We start from the raw sequence: 23,652 nt of genomic DNA on the forward strand, positions 1-23,652 counted from the left end.
CACACTCCATCTGAAAACACTGTTTTATCCTTTGGTTAGAACCATTTAGAGACTGCAAATGGCTCTCCCTGTGATGCCTGCTCACATCATACAGAGAATCAAGCCTGTGCTTTGTGATCATTGTTTCATGGACGAAACATCTGACCACCCATGATACTCGGCCAAGCTCTGCGAGTACTCGAGCACCCCAATGCTCGATCAAGTAGCGAGGAGTACGCTCACCCATCACTAATATTGGCTATAGATGCCTGTCAAAACTGTGCAGCATTCAATCATGTGCAAGAGGGAAGTGTCAGAAAGCGATTAAAGCACCACTCCAGCATTTATTTTTTTCACCACTGGAGTGGTGCTTTTATTCTGTAGTCCTTGGTCCTACTTTTATACCCCCCCCCCCCCACCCCCTTGTTTTCACCTTTTGTACAGAAGTCAGAAGTTACAACACAATTTCTCCTATTCAAGTCTATGCTAGCCAGAATGAGGCTTTCATAGATTTACATTAAAGAATGACTTCCGACTCGCTCCATGAACCATGGAGCGATCCGGAAAGGTCAAAAACTGATTGAGACTAATCAGAGCGCGCAGATAACAGATCATTACAGCGGATAGTGAGTGTATGAATGATTAGAGGCTGGGGACTTCAATTAGAATCACCATTCCAGCGGTACATGTAAATAAACCCAAAGACTCCCTTTAAAACCCCTTACCATCCATTCCATACTTGTGCGTGGATACAGTCACAGACACATTGCTTCTCAATTTTTTTCACTTGCCTTGTTCATAGCCTACAATTTGGGACCAAAATATGGAATTACCGCTGTGTAATCAGTATGATTATAGTTTGGTCTCTGCTGGTGCCACGTAGGTGGCTGTGGTAGGAGATCTAAGAAAATGGTTAGGTTTTCAGTCTGGTTCAGGTAGATGGTTATTAATTACCTTGGTAAGAACCTTTTGCTGAAAAATGAGATAAGCTCAGTTGTTCGAAACGACGTGGGATTCATTGCAGGTTGGATAGACAATGGAAATGGCCTCGGGCAAGCAGTAGTTGCGGGCATATCATCAGGATGTAATTATGGTGGTTGTTTTGTAATGAGTTTGTTGTGAGAACAAATATCTTGATTTCAATATAAGGTTTGTCTGGTCTTGTTAGAATATAGTGTTTATCTTCCCTATGGACATTGGATCTCCCGTCTTTCTGTAATAATCTGGATACACGTGTGATAATAATCTTCTGCTTATTCTGCATCGTGCCATCCATGTTGGACATATGCTTCAAACACGCCACGTGCCAATGTGCATGTATTGACTGAATACTTCTTCCCAGAACCTTGTGTCACCACAGCTGAAATTAGTAGAATTGCTACTTCTCAAGACATGCAGTTCTGCTCCTTTCATGTTATTCTGTGCCGCCCCTTCAGCGGTCCAAACCGCTTGGATCCGGGGGTGATTATTCGTGGCTCGAGGGTCTCCGGACCCGGGGGCTAGGGGCCACACTCAAATGAAGAAGGGGGGTATTTACAGGGGAGAGATAGTTAGTGACGCCACCCTTGGTGTACAGTAATTGGGAGTACCGCCGCTGCCGTTGGGAGTACCCGGGGTGATTGAGTAGGGCAGCAAGGTGTTGTGGCCCTCCACAAGTAGGGGTAGGCCCCGGGACTCAGTGGGATGCAGGGGTCACTCAGGTACTCACTCAGTCAATAAGCAGACGCTGACAACCGGGTAAACCAAATCTCTGGGTATTGCTGCCGCTGTAGGGGAGCACACCCGGGTCCTGTCCCCTATCTTGTTGCCTGGTGATCAGTGACCTGCCTCCTGGCACTACATTTAACTTCAACGTGGTGGCCCAGTAGTCTGAAACTTTCCGGGTCCTGCTCCCCACTGTGGCTAACTGTGGGAACCTGCTCTCAGGGCTCACGCTTGGGATTTTCTGGACCATTTTGGTTGAAAGGCCCTATCCCCCTCGTTGCGCTAGTGCCCTGATTCTGGAGTAGGTGGGAACAGATCATAAAGGCTACGTTCTCCTCAGGTGAATTGTCGGGTTGCCTGAAGCTTCTACCCGACCTAGGGTCCGTGTACCCCGCTGTGCCTTCGGTCCCGGACCGGTGACAGTGCCAGGCTAGTGACCGTCCTCCTTGACAGGTCCAGGCACCTAGCCGCAATCCCCTGGGACCGGGGGTCTGACTCCTCTAGGTCCAGACCACCGTCTGCAACCTAGACAGCTTCTCTTGGGAGCCACCACTCCCAACCTCCTCTGAGCTCCTCACAACTACTTCCCAACTCTCCTCTCACTGACAGACTGACTAAACAACTCACCTCCCCTCCCTGACCCGCCAGGTGGGCGACTCTACCCCCCCAGGTGGGCGACTCTATTCCACTCAAGTTGTCCACTGGCGTGCCTGGTGGGTGTGGTGCAGTGTGTATCTAGGGTTTGATTTGCTGTTGAAGGCAACACCATTAGATAGGGACCCAGAACCATGAGGGACTTAGAATACTGCACGGAAGGGCAGTTCGTGCAGCACCCTGTGACGACCCAATAGTCCAGGGGCGTGATGAATTGACAATAAAGAACTGTTACTTCGTTACGTCGATGGCCACAATATCCAAAAAATAAACCGCGCCACCACACTAGTACATAGGCTTTGTCTGGCATTGCAGCATATTTGTTTAATCGGCAACACCTTTTAGGATTTAGCTTGGGCTTATTTGGCCAGAAATGTACACGATTTGGAGGCCACTCTATAATTTAATTTATTTTTTCTTATTTTCAAGGAATTGATTTTTAGGGTCCTACCCATTTTGCGCTCTGTGCTATTACCAATATCTATAGGTAACATTTACTACCAAAAGCTTGAATCGTTTGCTTTAGTCTGTATTACAGGCCTCCATACACATTAGACTAAAGTCTGCAAAACCCTCGGATGTTGACGAGATGGTTGATCAGTCTGAGTGTGAGGGAGCCTCCTGATTCTCCGCTGATCGACGATGTCATGGGAGAGAAGGCTCTGGCATCTTTTATTTAAAATTTGGTATTCGGGAGATAAATCGTTGCCAGATGACTCTGTCAGTGTCTCTCTCATAAAGAATACGGGAGCGATCAGCTGAGCCAATCATTGCAGTAGATCACCTGTAGGAACCTGGGAAGGACAGGGATCCATCCTAACTCTGCAGGGTTTGATTAACCACACCAGCCAAGGTTTTTACTAGAACCAGGAAATGGGTTTACTGGGTGTTCAATGTTCTGGGAGACAGAGCAAGGCATGGATTCTGCTGAGAGCTGCAGATATCATTTGATGCTGACCGAACTTGGCTAGGAGAGATCGATATACAGTGCCTACAAGTAGTATTCAACCCCCTGCAGATTTAGCAGGTTTACACATTCTGAATTAACTTGGCATTGTGACATTTGGACTGTAGATCAGCCTGGAAGTGTGAAATGCTTATGCAGAGGGTCATTTATTATTCAACCCCTCAACCCACAAGAATTCTGTATGGTTCCCCTAAAGTATTAAGAAGTATTTCAGGCACAAAGAACAATGAGCTTCACATGTTTGGATTAATTATCTCTTTTTCCAGCCTTTTCTGACTAATTAAGACCCTCCCCAAACTTGTGAACAGCCCTCATACTTGGTCAACATGGGAAAGACAAAGGAGCATTCCAAGGCCATCAGAGACAAGATCGTGGAGGGTCACAAGGCTGGCAAGGGGTACAAAACCCTTTCCAAGGAGTTGGGCCTACCTGTCTCCACTGTTGGGAGCATCATCCGGAAGTGGAAGGCTTATGGAACTACTGTTAGCCTTCCATGGCCTGGACAGCATTTGAAAGTTTCCACCCGTGCCGAGGCCAGGCTTGTCCGAAGAGTCAAAGCTAACCCAAGGACAACAAGGAAGGAGCTCCGGGAAGATCTCATGGCAGTGGGGACATTGGTTTCAGTCAATACCATAAGTAACGTACTCCACCGCAATGGTCTCCGTTCCAGACGAGCCCGTAAGGTACCTTTACTTTCAAAGCGTCATGTCAAGGCTCGTCTACAGTTTGCTCATGATCACTTGGAGGACTCTAAGACAGACTGGTTCAAGGTTCTCTGGTCTGATGAGACCAAGATCGAGATCTTTGGTGCCAACCACACACGTGACGTTTGGAGACTGGATGGCCCTGTATACGACCCCAAGAATACCATCCCTACAGTCAAGCATGGTGGTGGCAGCATCATGCTGTGGGGCTGTTTCTCAGTCAAGGGGCCTGGCCATCTGGTCCGCATCCATGGGAAGATGGATAGCACGGCCTACCTGGAGATTTTGGCCAAGAACCTCCGCTCCTCCATCAAGGATCTTAAGATGGGTCGTCATTTCATCTTCCAACAAGACAACGACCCAAAGCACACAGCCAAGAAAACCAAGGCCTGGTTCAAGAGGGAAAAAATCAAGGTGTTGCAGTGGCCTAGTCAGTCTCCTGACCTTAACCCAATTGAAAACTTGTGGAAGGAGCTCAAGATTAAAGTCCACATGAGACACCCAAAGAACCTAGATAACTTGGAGAAGATCTGCATGGAGGAGTGGGCCAAGATAACTCCAGAGACCTGTGCCGGCCTGATCAGGTCTTATAAAAGACGATTATTAGCTATAATTGCAAACAAGGGTTATTCCACAAAATATTAAACCTAGGGGTTGAATAATAATTGACCCACACTTTTATGTTGAAAATTTATTGAAATTTAACTGAGCAATTAACTTGTTGGTTTGTAAGATTTATGCATCTGTTAATAAATATTGCTTTTGTTTGAAGTTTGCAGGCTCTAACTTATTTGCATCTTATCAAACCTGCTAAATCTGCAGGGGGTTGAATACTACTTGTAGGCACTGTAGATATAGACATAGATATATATATTAAAAAAAAAATAATATATATATGTATGTATATGTATATGTGTGTGTATATATATATATATATATGTATGTATGTATGTATGTATGTATATGTATATATATGTGTATGTATGTATGTATGTATATGTATATATATATATGTATATATATATATATATATATATATATATATATATATATATATATATATATATATATATATATATATATATATATATATATATATATATATATATATATATATATATATATATATATATATATAATAAATAAAACCAGGGAAAGTATAAAATATCTTGTGTGTTTTTTCTTTTTTTTTTTTTTTTTTTCCCTCCCTATTACTTACTGGGTCAGCTGCCATCTTACAGCTGATGTCAACCCCAATTACCATTGCCAACATCAGGGCAATTGGAAGAGCTGGGCGAAGCGCCAGAATTTGCGCATCGCATCTAATGTAATGCTCCACTTCTGGGGTGGCTGCATTCTGATCTTTTTAGGCTGAGAAGGGCCCAATAACCAGCCTCATAATACCAGCCCCCCAGCTGTCTGCTTTTACCTTTGCGTGGGAAATTGGATATCTTCAGGATATCTCTCATCTATCTAGCTATTTCTTAAAAAAGAATTGTCTGTATATGTGTGTTTTTGTGTATTGGGACATGGGCAGTTATTGTGTTTCTTATGAGATTGTGAAAGTTCTAATAATGTTGGAAAACTATTGGCAACACTCTTCTGAATAACACTTAGTGCCACTTTTTAAAAATGGTACCAAGCAAGAAAAATAGTGATGTGCACCAAGACTTGCAACAATCCTGTGCTGAACAATCGGCGCAAGGTGATTTAATAACTTTCAAGCATATTTTTACTTTTTTTTTAATTAACTTTTTTTTTTTTTTTTAATTGCTGGATGCTACATTACATAGGGATACTGAAAAATAATTACAATATCCAGTATATGGAGAAATGGTTTTGCTAAGTGTATTTTTCTTTTTACGAACATTTCCTAACCGTATATAAGAGTCCTTAGGTGGATTATTCAGTGATAACTTAGCACTGAAAGAATCTGGAATTCTTAATTGCCGATTTCTTTGGGCCCAAGTCCAGCATGGAAGGAATGTAAGAGCATTAAATATCAAACAACTTAGTTAAAAATACCTATGAATGAAATAAGCTTGTCCAGTACAGAAATACTATGCAGATTACAGAAGTGTACTCAAGTATATTGGACGTCCGGCTCTTAGTCACAGGAATGTGTCCTCGTTTCAGGCTCGAACAAGAAATCGAGGATCTAGAGAAGCAGGAAACCCAACTGTCTGCTAAAGAAGTGCGCGTCCTACAGAAGCTGAAGTCCGTGGAGCGAACGACTGAAGATATAATAAAGGTAAGGAAAGGCAGATACATTGATGATTATTATTTGATATTTTTTTTTTAAATTACAGATATTTCCATTAGCCACATGACAGATTTAAGTGATAAACCAATAGTTCATGGATGGCACTCCTGAAGAAATCCGTACTGGTTATTGGTTTCTAGATTTCCAAACCCAGATTGCACCCTGTAAAGTGAATACTAAGCTGTAAGCTACCAATATTCACTGTGCTGGTTGCAGTTTTGGATGAGGAAATTTAGAGTGCAATGAAATAATCTTTTAGCATGACTTATGACTTCAGGAATGCCGTCCTTGAAGTATTAATGTTTTTGGATTGGAAGGGGTAGATGGTTGACTCCATAGGACCAAGAACTCTAGTGCCATCTATTGGAAGTAGCAAACCTTCTATGCAACAGGGCTTAGGATAAGCCAAACCAAAACACTAAATTTGCTGATTTTTGTTTTGGGGTGTTTGGTCTCATCAGTGCAAAGCAGGAGAACTGATTTGGCTAGGTGAGCGGCCTATGACATGTAGTCTAAGGGGTAAAGTTTCACCCTGTCAAATTGACTTAAGAAGACTTATAGGCTATGTAGTTCTCAGTTGGGAATTTAAGAATGAAAGTATTCTTTTCAAAGATAGCGAGTAGGGTCTCTAGTGCCATCTATTGGAAGGAACAATCCTAAAAATCAATATTGACCCTTTGGAGCTCAAGCTCTATGACTTAAGGAGTCAAACAGGAGGTCTAAAGGGTAAAGGTTCTTCTTGTCGAGTGCCAAGTTGGCTTCTTATCCTACCAGAGACTTCTCGCCCAGCCAAATCAAGTCTACTGCTTTGCGCTGATGAGGGTGCAAACACTCTGAAACATGTGTCTGCAAACTTCTCCTAAGTCATGGAACATGGCTCTTTTTTAAAGGGTCAATGTTAACTTTTAGGGTCAGAACACACGGCGAGTAATACGGAGCAAGTGGAATGCGATAAACAATCACATTCCACTCGGACCAATATTACTCTATGGAGCAGCTCCCATGAGCAATTGTTTTCTGAGCCCTAATCGGACCGAGAAAACAGTCTCAGCATGCTGCGGGTGCAATGCGATTTTGTTCCACTCGTACTCATGCAAGTCCATGGGGCGAGAGAAACATCGCACTGCTCTCGCATTACACCGGTGTAAGAACAGCGTTAGAATTGCTACACCCAGTATGTGGCACTAGTCTTCTCCTCTTTCTCTTTGAAAAGGCTATTTGTATTCTCAGGGGAGCATTGAATGGACTACAAGTCTACAAATGCTCACGTACCCCTTATACTCCATCGGACCAAATACCTAGCCTTATTATTCCATTAATAGAGAGTTGCACTTTGTCTTTTCTCGCAGACTTGAATGGCAGTATAAAAAAAATAAATAAATAAATAAACCTATATAATAAGTAAAAAATATTTGATAAAATCACTGTCAAAGTAAAATCTGATAATACATTTTGGGAAATAATTGATGGATCTGCGCCTGTATTCCTCTCCTTTTAACAATACATATTCTTATTCTTTTTGTCCTTCCAGGCTGTGAAAGCTGAAGCACGGGAAGGTATGTATTGTATTTATTCCTATTTTAATTACTCTATTTATTTATTTATTTATTTATTTATTTATTTTAGAAGAAACCATTCTATGCCAGATACTGAACTAACGTAACTTTATAGAGTTAAGGTGGCTTTACACACTGCAACGTCGCAAACGACATCGCTGTAACGTCACCGGTTTTGTGACGTAATAGCGACCTCCCCAGCGACATTGCAGCTGATCGCGCTACTCACCGCCGCTCCGGTCAGCTCCACGCAGCAACTGAGGTGAGTAGCGCGATCAGCTGAGCTGTCACTGAGGTTACCCGCGGCCACAGCTGCATCCACTGCTGGATCCAGTGACAGCGGGTAACCTCAGTGACAGCTCAGCCGATCGCGCGGCTGTCTTCATTAGCTGCGTGGAGCTGACAGGAACGGCGGTGTATTCTGCTGCTCCTGTCACCTGCATGCAGCAGAGCTGGATGCGACGCTGGAGGTCCGTGGATTACGCCGGACATGGAGGACTTTTTTGGGCTGATTTAAATTGGTGATGAGGGAATTTGTTTGTGTTTTTTATTTCTAATAAAGGATTTTTTCGGGTGTGTGTTTATTTACTGTAATTTACAGATTAATCATGGAAGGTTTCTGGGGGAGACGCCTGACATGATTAATCTAGGAGTTATTGGCAGCTATGGGCTACCAATAACTCCTTATTACCCCGATTTGCCAACGCACCAGGGCAAATCGGGAAGAGTCGGGTACAGTCCCAGAACTGTCGCATATAATGTATGCGGCAATTCTGGGCGGCTGCTGACTGATATTGTTAGGCTGGGGGGCTCCCCATAACGTGGTGCTGCCCATCCTGAGAATACCAGCCTTCAGCCGTATGGCTTTATTTGGCTGGTTTTAAAATTGGGGGGGACCGCACGCCGTTTTTTTAAATTATTTATTTCTCTGCACAGTATAGACACGCCCACCGGCTGCTGTGATTGGGTGCAGTGAGACACCTGTCACTCAGCGTGGGGGCGTGTCTCACTGCAACCAATCATAGGCGCCTGTGGGCAGGGAAAGTAGGGAATACGAAATTGTTTAATGAGCGGCCGGCTTTTTCAAAATAGTAAAAGCCGCCGCAGCAGTGTGAATGCCGTGCAGCGCCGCGCCAGGGATCGGTGAGTATGGGAGAGGAGGGGAAAATGACCGACAGACTGTGAGAGAGGGACAGAGATAGTGACGGACCGACAGAGAGAGAATAGAGACCGAGAGGGAGAGACCGACTGACAGAGAATAGTGATTGACAGATATTGTGACACATCACTCGTTTCCAGTGTTTGACTAGCTAGGTCGTTCTGCAGGTCCGGATCGCTGTTGCATCGTTGGCCAGGTTTGCCTGTTTGACAGCTCACCAGAGACTTTGTAGCGATCCCAGCCATGTTGGGATCGCTGGTGGGATCGCTGGTGGGATCGCTGAAAGTCTGTGTGTAAAGGGGCCTTTAGAGAAGACTTTTATTTTAGCTATTCTCCTCACTTGTAATGTTTTATCTGTTTTATCTCCATATGAAGAGCCATTACTTGAAGATAAAGGGCAATAAATGTTAAAGCCCCCTCATCCTCCTCAATATAAAACTGGTGACTAGTGAGCTACCTCTTCGTCCTCCTATAATTATGCTTTAAAAAAATAGTGATGTTGCAAGACATTTAAATATTTAAAAAGAAAGAAAGGTCTAAGAACTTGAGCCCAATTTATTCAAATCAATATTTTAGCTAACAGTTTGTGTATTTAAAAAGAATCTGTCTGCACGTTTTTACTATGTAAGCTGAAGCCAGTATGCTGCAAGGGTTAAATCAGAGAATTCAGGGAAGCCTGTCTTGTCAAGGTCCAATCTGTTGTTTATTTGCTGTATTTGTTTATCCAGCTGGACTACAATGTCACGCACAGGGCAGTCCGGCACACCTCCTCCTTTAATTGACACCTCACTCTCTCATTTTACAATCTCTATAGAGACCCTAGTGTGGGCGGAGACAGCTCTCTCAGCTCTGCTACATGACTGAATCTAAAAATTTTGATTGTCTCAGAACGGCTGCAAACAGTAATCTAAGTGATACATCATTGGATTCAGAATCTCTTTGCCTACATTATGCTGCTTTCAGATGAGGTAGCAAAAACCTACTGACAGATTCCTTTTAAAAAGGACCTGCCACCAGCTCCAAAGGGCCCTTTTTTGCATTTATATGATTTTTGCTATTCTCCTTCATATGCCAATTTTTATTTTTTTTTTTAACTGCAATGCTTAATCTTATGGTGTTTATCAAGGAGGTGAGGCTCACAGATGCTTTGGGGATGTGTCTTTAAGCTGTGAGCTATGCCTCCATGGTAAGGACCACAAGAATAATCACTAAAATAATAACATGTAATACTCATAGGAATAAAATAAGAGCAAAAAGTGACCACTTTTGACCTGGTGTCACTGCTAGAAGTATCTCGAAGTAGGAAGTCTATTTTTAAGGGGTTATTGAGACAGGAGACAACAGTTGTTGCTTATAAAGTTCTATCAACTGTAACTCATTTCAGTAGAACTTTCAGGAGAATGTCTGTCTTCTTCGAGCTCCTCCTCCTCCATAGAATTTATGAGCACCAACTGTCATTTCCTATATTTTCCTCTTTTAAGGCTTCTGCTAATCACTGTGGTTGGAACTGCAGTTCGGGTCAATAATTTGGACCCTGATTCCATCACTGGGTCACTTACTGAGTTTTTCCTGTAATTGTCATGCACTCACCCTGTATCTATCGGAAGAGAAGCCAAGCTCTGGAGTGGTCACTATCATGTGTACGTTCCGGAGTTCTATATATTCATGAGTTGCCGTTCGTGCCCTGAGTTACATCATTCAGGGGGCCAACTGGTACAGTGTTAGATAATTTTTGATTTTTTAAATACATATTTAATTGACTTAGATTATAAAAGTTTTGTTTTATTTTCAGTACATAGGTATTGCAAGAAAATAAATCTGATATTTTGTTGTATGTTTATGCTAGAGCCAGAACCAATAAAGGATATCTATGCTGGCATCCCTGATTTACCGCCATCGTATAAGCCCTCATTTATCAGAAGAATGGAGAGTGCACAATTTGAGAATGGGGAAGAGGCAAGGAAAGGTATCAATGTACAATGTATGATGTGATGGGACGTGAACTTTTTGGGGCTAAGAGATTTTTTTTCTCACCTATTTATGTGGAGTTAGTAAAGCCATAATAAGTTTAGTTGGTGAACAAATATGGCTATGGCATAATATGGAGATGTCATTTTATTCTCAAAGTTTAGGCTCTGTTCACATTATTTCTCAAGGAGGTTTTCACAATATATTCCTCCAAAAAAAAAGTATACAAAATATGCCCCATTATTGCCAAAACTGGTTTCTCTCGGGTAAAAAAAAGTTACTAAATGCCTACCAGTCCACCACGTGCCAAAATGACACAGTAAATTGAGCTCTTTGGATACGTTCATCATAAGCATTAGGGATTTTCTCTGACTCTTGAACACTGGTTCAAAAACACAAATTCATCAAAGCAATTTTGCTAAAATTCTGGCATAAATTGCTTTGAAAAGTCACAAAGTTTTTGTGCAATTCCAAGTTGGTGTCATGGGGTATGTACCGATGGAAGAGGGGCTCCTAGGCTGGCCCTAAGACTGGGGCCCCTGCGCTGTCTTTTATCTCGAAGGTAGGCTCAATGGTAGCCTGGTTTGAGCCCCCTGCGTGACCCTGTCTCCTGTCCAAGCACTAATACTACTCCCACCGCACCCATGGAGCGGGCCAGAAGCCAATTAACAAAAACCCCACAAATAGGCATAGACAAGGGTAAACAAAAACTTGTGCACACAAACACAAAGGAGGGACAGTATGTGAACTGGAGAGAAATGCAAAATGGGTAGGAAATAAATGCACACGTGGAGAACTCGCACACCAAGCAGAACCGCAACTTGTAGATCACCATAGAACTGGGTAACCACAGGAACCAAGGTAGTAGAAGCTATATCAGACACTCAAACCCAAAATTCAGATCCTTATAATAAATGGAGAAGGCAGCTGAGGATGGTATTCAGCAGCCTGAGCTTCCAGCAGATGATCACAAGCCAGCAGGAATTAACTCCTGCTGTACTGGGTAGTAGTGAAGGCAGAACCAGACAACGCCTATGATAGAATAAGGAAGAATAAGGCGCATATGAAAAAGTAAAACAAAACACCAAAAATCATGTAAAATGAGCAAATGCCATAATGAATCTGGCCAAATGTGAACAGAGCATTAGTTTATTGTACAAAATATATCATGACTATAGTATATTAAGTTTAACTTATATGTTTATTCAGCATTATTTGCCATGGAGATCAAGGTCGAGAAGGATATGAAGACTGGAAAAAACAAAGTAATCTCATCAATACCGGTGCCATCTGATGAAATAAAAGACGCAGGAGTAAAAGTTTACGACGATGGCAGAAAGTCTGTGTACGCAGTAAGCTCCGGAGGAAAGATGGTAAAAAATGGTATAGATAGTCTTGCACCCATAGAAGTAGAGGATCTTTTGCGAAAAGCCACGGAAAGAAGTACACAGTCTCCCACGGAGTATCACGAACCGGTGTTTTCAAATGCTTTTCACAGTTCTGCCACCCACAAAGGCCAAGTCTCCCCAAGCTCAAATGGCCACAGGTCTCCAGTAACGATGGAGCATCAAAATGGTCACAGTTCTACTTTTACAGAAGAAATACCCATAGTTAACCCATCTGTTCCAGAAAATCTGGTATCTCATCAGCCGAGAGTCATGACGCAAAATGGACAAGCAAATAATGTCGAATTCCAAGTCAAGGAGACACGCCATGAAGCAAGCTTTAGGAACTCACCAGATGACCTCACCACATACTACCCAGCTGAATTGGAAGATAACGTCCACTACAACATTGTCCATGCTACGCCCTGTTATGTAGATGACAACGAGCCAGTTACCATGATATTCATGGGGTACAAGCAAGCTGATGAAAATGATAGCAGGCCACTCACCGATTATGAAGGGGTCATCCGGGCAGAATTGGTTGTTATAGATGATGATGAGGAGAATAATAAAGAAGAAAAAAGATCTAACGATTCCGAACTAATTAATGTGCCTGAAACTCAACCACTCCATATTTCTAATCCTTCCATCCCTACCGTACAAAAAGTACCGACACACAATATTGCTTTGCACAGTCCTCAGCCATACAAGAATTCCATATCCTTACGAGAACAAGATGCAACCTTGGGGCCCGATAACTATCTCCCTGTTGCCAAACAGGACATAGATGACGGTACTGAGGACCCGTCCCTAACAGGTGAGAAACCTGTCAACAAGCGCAAATGCTGCTCTGTCATGTAATGTTTTTATGCACAATTGCTCCGTGATGGTGGTGCCGGCCCATGATGGTGGCTTTTGCCGATGATGGTGGTTTCGGCCCAAGATGATGGCTCCATTCCCTGTCTAATTTTCATTGCTGAGATTTTAGTACCACCATCTACCAAATTAAAAATGTTTTAGGTTGTCATAATTCTTATAAATTCCCTGTAACAATTTATGTACAATTCCCTATTCATACACAACCAGGGATGGGGGGGGGGGCAACTGCATTTTAATGTCACAAGTCTTCTGGCCTTCAGTCTATTGCATCACCAAACTAACTTGCATAGTGCTTCCATAGGTAAGTGGTGAGAACCCCCTTGAACAGGATTTTTGCATGCCAGTGTGAATCTTTGCTGTCTCCTGCTACTGCAGAAATAAGATCCTCATTCTGGGAGGTGTTTAATATCTGTGAAAAAAGCTGATTTTTCAGCAGCAGCAGCAGAAACCTGAAATATAGATATATACATTTTTCTCAAATAGTGTAATAATGAACATGTGCAGGAACAGCGTTCTGCCATGTTTTAAAGAACTACTCCCACCAAAGTTTTTTTATTTTCTTTAATATATTGAGTATTTATATTAATTGGCACTGTGTACTTAAAATTGCTCATTTTGCCTTTCTACCCTGTAAATTCTTCTCTTTTCTCTGCTCTGTCTAAAAACAGGAAGAATATTGTCCCTGCATGAATTATCCCGCTCTTCAACTCCTGACCCAACTGCTCCCTTCTCCCAGCTGTCAGTGATTTTTGTATGACTTATGCAGGGAAACTAGACTTCCTGTTTCTACTTGGAGCTTAGAAGGATTCAGCTAGCCAATTTTTAATAGAAAAGAGAAAAATTAACGGGGTAGAAGGGCAAAATGAGCAATTGTAAGTACGCAGTGCTATATAGGTTGATGACTGCAATATATTAAGAGGATAAAAAGTTTGATGGCAGTGCTTCTTTAATGCATTGTTTTCTCTCCAGATAAATCTGCATGACCACAATCATTTTGTTATTGGAATTAACAGATATCCACTGTTACTATTTTTTCCAAAATCCCTCATTCTACTTTACCAAAACCTTGGCTCTTAAGATAATGGCTATGTGCTATGTTACAATCTATCTTTTTTTTTATTCTGATCCAATGCATGTAAAATTTGCAAATAGCCCCGAATAATGGAGCAAAAGAAATGTTTATTGGATAGAAATCCTAAAAAATGTAAGCTACAAATATATCTTAAAAGTAACTGTTTTATTAATTTTTTCCAGAAATCAGTACTACACTTGAAAGTAAAAAACATTGTGATATATCTCATTGGATTAATCTGCTTCTTTCTCCTCCTGGACTGATCTTTCATTCTCAAATCACGAGTATTTTCACATTACTTAGATAGGAGGGGACAGTTGGTACTCAAAACTCTATGGAGAACTGTAATTGTCGTTTCAGGTGAATTTGCACCAGAATGTCTGTATATAACTCTAGCTCCTCCCACCCCCATAAAATTGTATAAGCACCAACTGTCATCTCCTATCTCAGTAATGTGAACATTTCTATTCATGGATTACAGATTTTACCTATGAATTGAGAGTGAAAGATCAGTGCAGGAGGAGAAAGAAACAGATTTCTCTGACAAGATATATTACACAGTTTGTGATTTTTCACAGGCATTATTGGCTTATGAAATTAAAAGATGATTAATTTTAAATTATTAAATCTGGTTAGATCATCCTAGAAACAACACTTCTGCATTCATCCAAGCTCAGGTTGTGTTGGTGCTTGATAAAGAGAGCTGGCTGGCTGGTATAGTGGAAAGACCTCACGGCCCCCCGCTGGGTTGAACGACGCGGCGGCCTCCCGCTGGGTGGAACGACGCGGCGGCCCCCCGCTGGGTGGAACGACGCGGCGGCCCCCCGCTGGGTGGAACGACGCGGCGGCCCCCCGCTGGGTGGAACGACGCGGCGGCCCCCCGCTGGGTGGAACGACGCGGCGGCCCCCCGCTGGGTGGAACGACGCGGCGGCCCCCCGCTCGGTGGAACGTGTCCATGTCACCTGTAGATCACCTACCATGTCCCACAATCAGTAGGTGCTATTCACCTCTACTATTTGGCCGTGCATGTGTCCTGGCAAATATAGGGACCTGACGTTATCGGCACTGCTTGTTTCTTGATGAGAAAGTGACAGACAATTGCTTGAAGTCCTATATGCAAATTTACATGTTTTATCTAATTAGATGCATTGGGACAACAAATATTTAGTTGAGATGGATGTTTCCTTTCTAAACTTTGGAAAGATACAAGTGGTTAGTGAGACATCTCCCTTTGCTCAAGATGGAGCAAAGATCCAGTCACATAGTCCTGTTTTCTGGATGCTCCTAATTGGACATCACAGCTCATTTCTATGTCATGCCTATGTTGGTCGTCCCTCTGCGATTTACTAGTGGAATGATGGATTTTGGACATATAATTTGAGATTTCTCTTAAAACCCATATAAAAATGTGCTAACCCACCGAATAAATGTTATTGATCTCTGGAAACCCATTTCTTTGATCTGTGGATTTACTATTATCGATGTGCCTCATTTCTAATTGTCTGTAAACTTCTGCTTTCGCCACTGGAAATAATGCTGAGGTATGTTGTTCTGCGCTCTCCTTTGCCGGTTTAGCAGGGCTGCCAACCATTATTACTGACCAGACTGGTACTCCGTACTATAGATGATTAAGTATTAAAGTGAATTTTTTGTGAATTTTCAAAATCAAATTTAGTTTCTTAATTTTCACTGATTTTTAAACAGTAAACCCAATTTCTGATGAATCTATAAACTGGAACCTTAGTAAATTTGGGGAATCCGTAGTTCGGTAACTAATCGCACTCTTAGTGGAGCCTTTATTTCCTAATCCCAGCTCCCTTTTATAATGGAATACATTTCTCTAATCCAATAATCGCAGTATTTCCAGGCTCATAATGATATAACGCCCAATTTTATACAGATGGTGAGAATACAAAAACCGTATACCATGTAAATATCGGAGTGTTGGCCAACGGTGTATTTCCCATAGTGTAAACCTTGACAAGTTGGCAGTCCTGCTCAACATTCCTCCCCCTTTTCTTCTGGAAAGGTATATGTGAAATTTTTTTTAAACTATTCCTGATTTTTTTTTTTTCTTTTCTTTTCTCATTTTCTCTATTCACACAGCATTGAGAATTAGAATGGCCAAGCTTGGGAAAAAAGTAATCTAAGATTCACTACATATGGAGATTTGTAAACTATGGATGAAGAACTGCAGAAGACTTGTGTATACATTTTTAATAGACATTTGTATTGTAGGCGACTGAGGGCACAATCCAGCGCAATCTGGGACTACATTTTTGACAGTAGCTGGCGCGCCACCAGTGCCTGTCTCCTTCCTGCCGTATTGCTTTTGGGACTAATGCTATGCAAGTAAATGACTTTTGATATAAAAAACTGTTTATTTTGAAAATTGGGATAAAAATGATTTACCATGAGCCTAGCAATGTGCATCTGACTTTTATTGCATTCTTATTCCTGTAGTTATGTCATCGTATACAGCTTCAAATGGGATCTGACTTGGCTTTCCGTGCATTTTCAGGCCTGTTTTTTTTGTTTGTTTTTTAAAGATAAGTACATCAATTGTTGAATTTGTCGTATAATGGGTAAAATGACAATGTCTTCTTATTGTTGGAGGAAAGGCGTAATACTTCCATACTTGTTTCTGTTAAGTAAACAAATAGTTCCATGGTATTCTAAAGCAGGGATATATAATACTTGAGGACTGCATCATGTGTATCTTACAGTTCTGTTTTCCAATGAGAAAATCACAAACCGATCCCAAAAAATAGAAGAGAAATTACAAAAAATAAGTCATAATTAAAAAAAAATTATATATATAAAATCTAATAAATATATATATATATATATATATATATATATATACTGTATATACACACTTTTTTAATTGATTATGTGTATAAAAAAATTATAGAAAAAACATTTGATTTAATTATAATTGTATAATTGTTATATTTTCTATACATTTTTATATACATAATGAAAAAATGATATACGTGTGTGTATATATATATTTAAATTATGATTATGTATATAAAAATATTTATAGAAAATATATATTTTTTTATTATGAATAAAAATATTTTTTTTTATAATTTTTTTTATATACATAATCATAATTTTATATGCAAAAAAATACATTAAAAATAATAGTTTTTTTTTTTTTCCCCAAGAGTTTTCCTCTCCTAGATCATATATAGCTCCGACTTTCCTTTATGGTTTCAAAAATTCAAGGAATTTCGAATCCTCATGTGTACGTCAAAATATCAGTTTTCATTAAAATGACTGTTCCTATAAAGACCCAACATACAGAACTGTACAGTTGTGTATACTATAGAGTTACATATATTTACAAAGAAGAAACTTCTACCACATGTTATATATGGAAAAATCATTCCCAAAATGTGTATCAAAAGGGTCCTCTTTTGACATGTCGAGTTGATGGAAGCCTATAGATATCTTTGCATAAAATGTGATTAGTTTCTTATTTTTTGTTTCTAGTAGCACCTGGTAGAATTCTACTGTCTAGACCCAAAGCTTACGCCTTTCTAGGGAACATCCAGGTTTATGGTGTTTAGGGTGTAAATAATATAGATTTGCGATATGGGTTTTTTATGGTCTCCAAACACAGATTAAAGTCAACCCCACCGGCCAATTCCGGCAGACTATCTAATGCCGTCACATCTCTTTCCCGACCAATGTCGGGGGGAGACAAGTATTGGACAGCTGTAATTTCAACCCCATCTGTTTTGTTTTTCACGGGAGGTAAGCCTCTGCCAGGTGTGTTTGACAGCAACTTTCTCCTATCTCCCAGATGAAGAATCCGACCTTGGGTTGTGCGGCCATTAGTCGTTGCAATGTTTCTAGATCACTGTAATAAATTAATCCATCTTTGGTTTGGTGCTTCAGCTTACAATTGTAAATCCACATCATAACAGTCCCAAATTGGAGCGTTTAGGCTATGGTCACTGATGTTGATCATGATTTAGATTCGCACAATGTCTCTGTGATGGTGCTGATCACTAAGACATGGCTTCATAGGAGTGTACAGCGGATGCACACATTAGCACCCAGGAACAATGCTAGAACCCTAATATTCACAAGTAACCAGAAGATTCATGTTCGTTTTACTTTAGGTCCTCATACACATTTGGCTAATGTCGGCAGAACCTGTCAATATTGACCGACGGTCGATGTATGATGGAAGCTTCCTGACTCTCCGTGGCCAGATTATGTTGGGGGAGTTAAGGATCCGGAATGTTCGATTTCAGACTGCTGATCCTTCCCTTATTCTCGGTGAGATAAACCGCCAGTGGAGGAGTCTGGAGAATGATCTTTTGTAGAGAACCCAAGAATGTTTGGCAAAGCAATAAGTCTTATGTATAGGAAAGTTGGGGGAGATTGCTGCTGGTCGAATCATGGCTCTATGATGTATGGGGCCCCTAAGTCCAGCGATGGTCTGATGAGTAAAGTTTGACTGAATCCTATAACAATCACAAGCCAATCATTTCTTTCTGTTTTGAGAAAGTCACATAATTTATGATTTTACTATCTTTGTTGATTTGTTTTAAAATGGATGAAATCTAGCCCGTATAAAAAGGAATAACTAAGGCCTTACGCACAAGAGTTTTCTTATCACCGCATTTACACAATTACCAATAGCATATTATTGTTGTGTATCAGACCAGTGCTCAAGAGTGGAGATGAGCGGACCCGAGGTTCAGTGTTCATACCAAACACAGACTTTACATAAAACAGAGTTCAGGTTCGGATGCTTTACGTATGCAAACCACTGGAGCGAACAACGCTGTACTCGGGTCACTTGGTGCTCAGCCCAGTGTAAGCTGCTTCTAATGTTTGAACGGCTCACACTGGGGGTGACAGCATGATCAGATGTAGTGTGCAACCCCCCCACCCCAAAAACAAAAAGGAAAAACCCTACTCGCCCTCCCCCAGAATTTTTCTGTACGTGGTTGGCTGCATGTGGACGGAGACTCAAACTCCCTAATTGGTGACTTCACTTGGGGTTCAGGTCAAGTCTGGGTAACAAACTGAACTTTATATAAAGTTGCCCAACTGAACTTCAACAGGTCCACTTATCTCTACTCAAGAGCTTATAGGGTACAGAATATGGCCTAAGATATAGGGCATTTAATGCAGCATTCTACAGTTTTTGTTTTCTTGGTTCACAGTTTGCATGACCAGGGTCCATGTGGAATTGCATTCAAATTTGGTTTCTTTCCTTAGATCAGGTTAATGGATCTGATCATTCTATTAAAGAGGTTGTCCACTACTTTAACATTGATGGCTTATCCTTTGGATAGGTCATCAATGTCTGATCGGTTGGGGTCCAACACCCTGTGCACTCCGCTGATCAACTGTTCTTCTTGTCAATCACGGCAGCTGGAAATGCTCAGTTCTGTACTTGCCCTGTCAACTCATGGCAGCCGGGTACTGCACATCCACTTCCCATTCAAATCCATAAGAGGCGGACGTTCACTATCAGAAGACAGGGCAGCTCTGGAACTGAACATTTCCAACTGCCTGCTGCTGCCACCAACACAGACAACTGATCGGATGGGGATATAGACATTAGTTTTTCATGTCTGCGTCCTGTCCTTGTTATCCATGGATAGATCACATCCCCATTGTAGTCTATGGAGAGGTTCACATGCCTTGGTTTTTTTGTTTTGTTGTGTCTTTGGGGCAGATCATGTCTTACCCCCCACAAGAAACAAAGCTAAGACGAGTCAATGTTATGACTCGAATCATGTATCAAAGTCATCCATTTATATATCAATGACTGTAAATATTAAAAAAAAAAAAACAACCCACAAGAAAGCACAAGGATGTCCTCTGGTTACTGTTTGCTTTTCACTGTTTCCAAAGTAGGGGAAGCTTAGAGATTTTGGTTTTTGTTGTTACATATGGGAAAAATGAATGCCACTCTGTAAAAACTGACACACGGACCAAAATAGGATGAAAAAATGGATTCGGCAAAGCTACAGATAAAAAAATTCTTTAATTTTATTGTATGCAAAAAAAAAAGCCTGAATGAGCCTTATTGTAGAATTTGTGCCCTTTTTAACAACTTTTGAAAGGGTTATCTAATGGAAATGTCAGATTCTGCACTGCTAAACTACTACATGGAGGGCTCATTGATTTTATTTACCATCTTCGGGCTTTGTAAGGAAATTGAACAGTTTCCTAACTAAAGATGAAGACTGATTGCCGGGAGATCAAAGGGGCCGAAAACTCCAAGACTTTTTATGCATTTTCTTGATACAATTTTCAAGCAGGGTCAGCAATAGGAATAATCGAATACCTCAAATATTTGGCTTCACGAAAATTTGCCGAATAGGTCGCCGCAATTCAAATATTCGCGAGTATTCGATGCGCAGTGGAAGTCTATGGGAAACCCGAATAACAACTATTTGGGCTTCGAATAGACTTACATTGCGCATCCAATATTTGCATAGCGGTAAGTTATTCGTCGAATATTCGCGAAGCCGAATATTTGAGGTATTCGATCATCCCTAGTCATCAATAATGTTGTATTCAGGTTTTATCAATGTAAGATTTTGTAAGGACCAGAGACTTCATGGACAGTTTTTATGCCAGGAAATTCAAACCATATGTAGAAAAAAAACATCTGGCACCATAACAGGAGTCCAACCAGGAAATGGATAAAAGTTTTTCTGTTTTAATCAGATCATAATGTTAGAAATACATACAAAAATTAAAAACCATGACCAAAACCTTACATGTTTCGGACCCTAAAACAAGGTCCTTACTCAAGGTACCTATGAGTAAGGACCATATTTTGGGGTCTGAAACATGTCATGTTTTTTAATTTTTGTATGTATTTTTAACATTATGATCTGAATAAAACGGAAAAACTTGATCTATTTCCAGGTTGGATTCCTGTTATGGTGCTGGATGTTTTTCCTACATGTTTTGAAGTTCGTTCTCCTGGGCCTTGCATCCTGGTGATCCTCCGTGCATCAGAGAACTTTTGATATTCAAGGCCTACAACGGTAGGCTGAAAACATTTTTTGTTTTTTGTTATGCCAGGAAACACTGCCACATTTACCAGGGCTGGTCTGGACGTGCACATATTAGCCAAATCATCACTAGCATGTCCTACTATGAGAGAAATGTGCCTTATTCTGTCTTAAGAATGTATTGTCGCCTCCTTATTTATTTGTCACGTCTGTATAGTAATTCACAAGGAAAATATCAGAAATAAAGACGAAAAGACAAAGTCCTGTTGTGTTTTTTTTCTCTCTCCATCTAAATTTTATGCAATTAAAAAAAAAAGTTTTTGCATGTTAGGAATCATTGTGCAAATTGCTCACATATAGTCTGGTCATTTAGGTTAATTAAACTGGCTAAAATTGAGTGAAGTTCCAATATGGCTGCTCTTGTTACCATTGACCATTTACCTATTATTGTGCCTTTTTTTTTTTATTATTTATTTATTTTTTATAATGGCCCTTACTGGAGGGGCCTTGACTTTATGGGATACCCTCACTCAGTGCAGATTGCCTCTGGGTCCCTTACTAGAGATGGACTTAGTTTTTCAGCCGGTGGACAGCGCTTTATAAACAAAAAAAAAAAAAAAAAATTAAAGATGGCTTGAACCAAAAATTTGAGGTTTTATTTAAATTTCTTTTTAGGAATTCAATTTTTTTTTTTTTTTTTTTTTTGAAAGTACAGTTATAAAATAAATCTTGTATGCTCCTGAGCTATTATAGATTACACTGAGGAACTAGAAAATTAGTGCCAGAAATATTTAATCTGCTTTTAGGTCAGTTTTTATCACTGATTCTATATTTGCCCTTATTTTTCTTCCATCAGCTCTAGTTAATAAGATGTGATATACCTTATATATACATCTGACCGATTGAACACTAGGACTGATGTCTACCGTCTTGGTTATTAAAACAAATTCATTTACTTACTGTAGATTTATGAAGAATATACATCAGAAATGCCTAAAAAGTTGTCCATGATACATGTAATTTACTGAGATACTGCACAAAGCCAGTGCATTAAAGATTGTTTGTGGTGGATTGCACCAGGGTTATTACTTTGAAAGGACCAACAATAATCCTCCATCATGTGGATCCCAGTGTCCTTGGTATTTTTCTTCTAGATCCTGGTGGAATTATTAACCCTGCTTTTCACTAAGGTCACCAAGATTTTGTGGGAAATAATCCAAGTGGCTGTGGAGATATTGAACCTTAATCCTCATAGTACAACCAAGGTGATGAAAGAAGATGGCATTGTTCCCACTAATTCCATGTAATTATCAGCTTTATAGTTCCCAAGAAAATACTGTACAACCATAGTGAAAGATGACCATGCATCTGCCTCAGCATCAATCCATGAATTTTTCAAAGTGTGGATTTCTGAGTCCTCTGATTGGAGAACCATCAAAAATACCATGGTCAGCACTGAAAGTGTTCTGCACATTTAGTCAAAGCCAAATGCTCTACTGTGTTACCACACATTCCTGTGGAAAATGCCACTGCCAGTTGGGATAGAATCACAGATGGACAGTTATATATTTGACAACTTAATATTTATATGTCCATTATATTTTTAGTTACAACCCTTACAGATAAAAATCAAACATCATTAATACCGCTGTTAAGAAAAAAAAAAAAAAAAAAATCATCCGTGGGCAATGCATTATCTCAGAAAGTAGAGCTGCTAAAAAGACAGTCTGATTCAGACAGCTGAATATACCTACAATCAAGTCTAATACCTGACACCCAAAAATGTTTTTTGATTTGTTCCCCAATGTTATTTATGGTTCATTTTATATATATATATATATATATATATATATATATATATATATATATATAAATTAAACCTATGTGATCTGATAAAGGACGCAGTTTTTTTCTTTTCCAACCCTTTTCGACCCCTTTAAAGGGTAATAGGTGTAGATTTGCCCATCGTAACAGTTCAGGAGAGACAGACCGTTGCCATCTGCAGCCGTGTGTTACAGTAAAAGCCGAGCTGATGGGATGAGCTCCAGATTTAATAAAGCTAATTCAGTAACGTGATGGATCAGGATTATATTTCAGACACTGCCAGCTGTACTGGGTAAAAATATCAGATTTAATAAACTAATATGGCTCTTTAGCTGCAGTGATTAGACCTCACGCAGACCATTCTCCGCCTCATGTCAGCTCAATTAGCCGCGCACACACTTCATATGGTGCTCCGCATCTGTACAGAACCTCTATCACTTCTATTCCTAAGACAATGTTCCTACACCTACAGAAAGCTGCCGAGACTGTGCAGCCCCTCCTGAGAACAGTCCGGCTTTGTCTGCTTCTGTGGG

The 23,652-nt window shown here is 40.5% G+C and overlaps 1 protein-coding gene across 2 annotated transcripts in view; it reads left to right on the forward strand.

Moving 5' to 3' along the window:
- Positions 1-21,555, forward strand: part of PALMD (palmdelphin) — an 87,279-nt gene extending 65,724 nt beyond the window's left edge. For both annotated transcript variants that reach the window (XM_075320082.1, XM_075320081.1), the window contains exons 4-8: positions 6,145-6,259; positions 7,803-7,827; positions 10,833-10,952; positions 12,164-13,156; positions 16,398-21,555. In XM_075320082.1, the coding sequence (XP_075176197.1) occupies positions 6,145-6,259; positions 7,803-7,827; positions 10,833-10,952; positions 12,164-13,156; positions 16,398-16,441 (1,297 nt within the window). In that variant the 3' untranslated portion in view covers positions 16,442-21,555. The remainder of the gene's footprint in view (positions 1-6,144; positions 6,260-7,802; positions 7,828-10,832; positions 10,953-12,163; positions 13,157-16,397) is intronic.
- The last annotated feature ends 2,097 nt before the right edge of the window (positions 21,556-23,652 follow it).

This window comes from Anomaloglossus baeobatrachus, chromosome 8 (genome assembly GCF_048569485.1).
Source record: "Anomaloglossus baeobatrachus isolate aAnoBae1 chromosome 8, aAnoBae1.hap1, whole genome shotgun sequence".
Classification (NCBI taxonomy): domain Eukaryota; kingdom Metazoa; phylum Chordata; class Amphibia; order Anura; family Aromobatidae; genus Anomaloglossus; species Anomaloglossus baeobatrachus.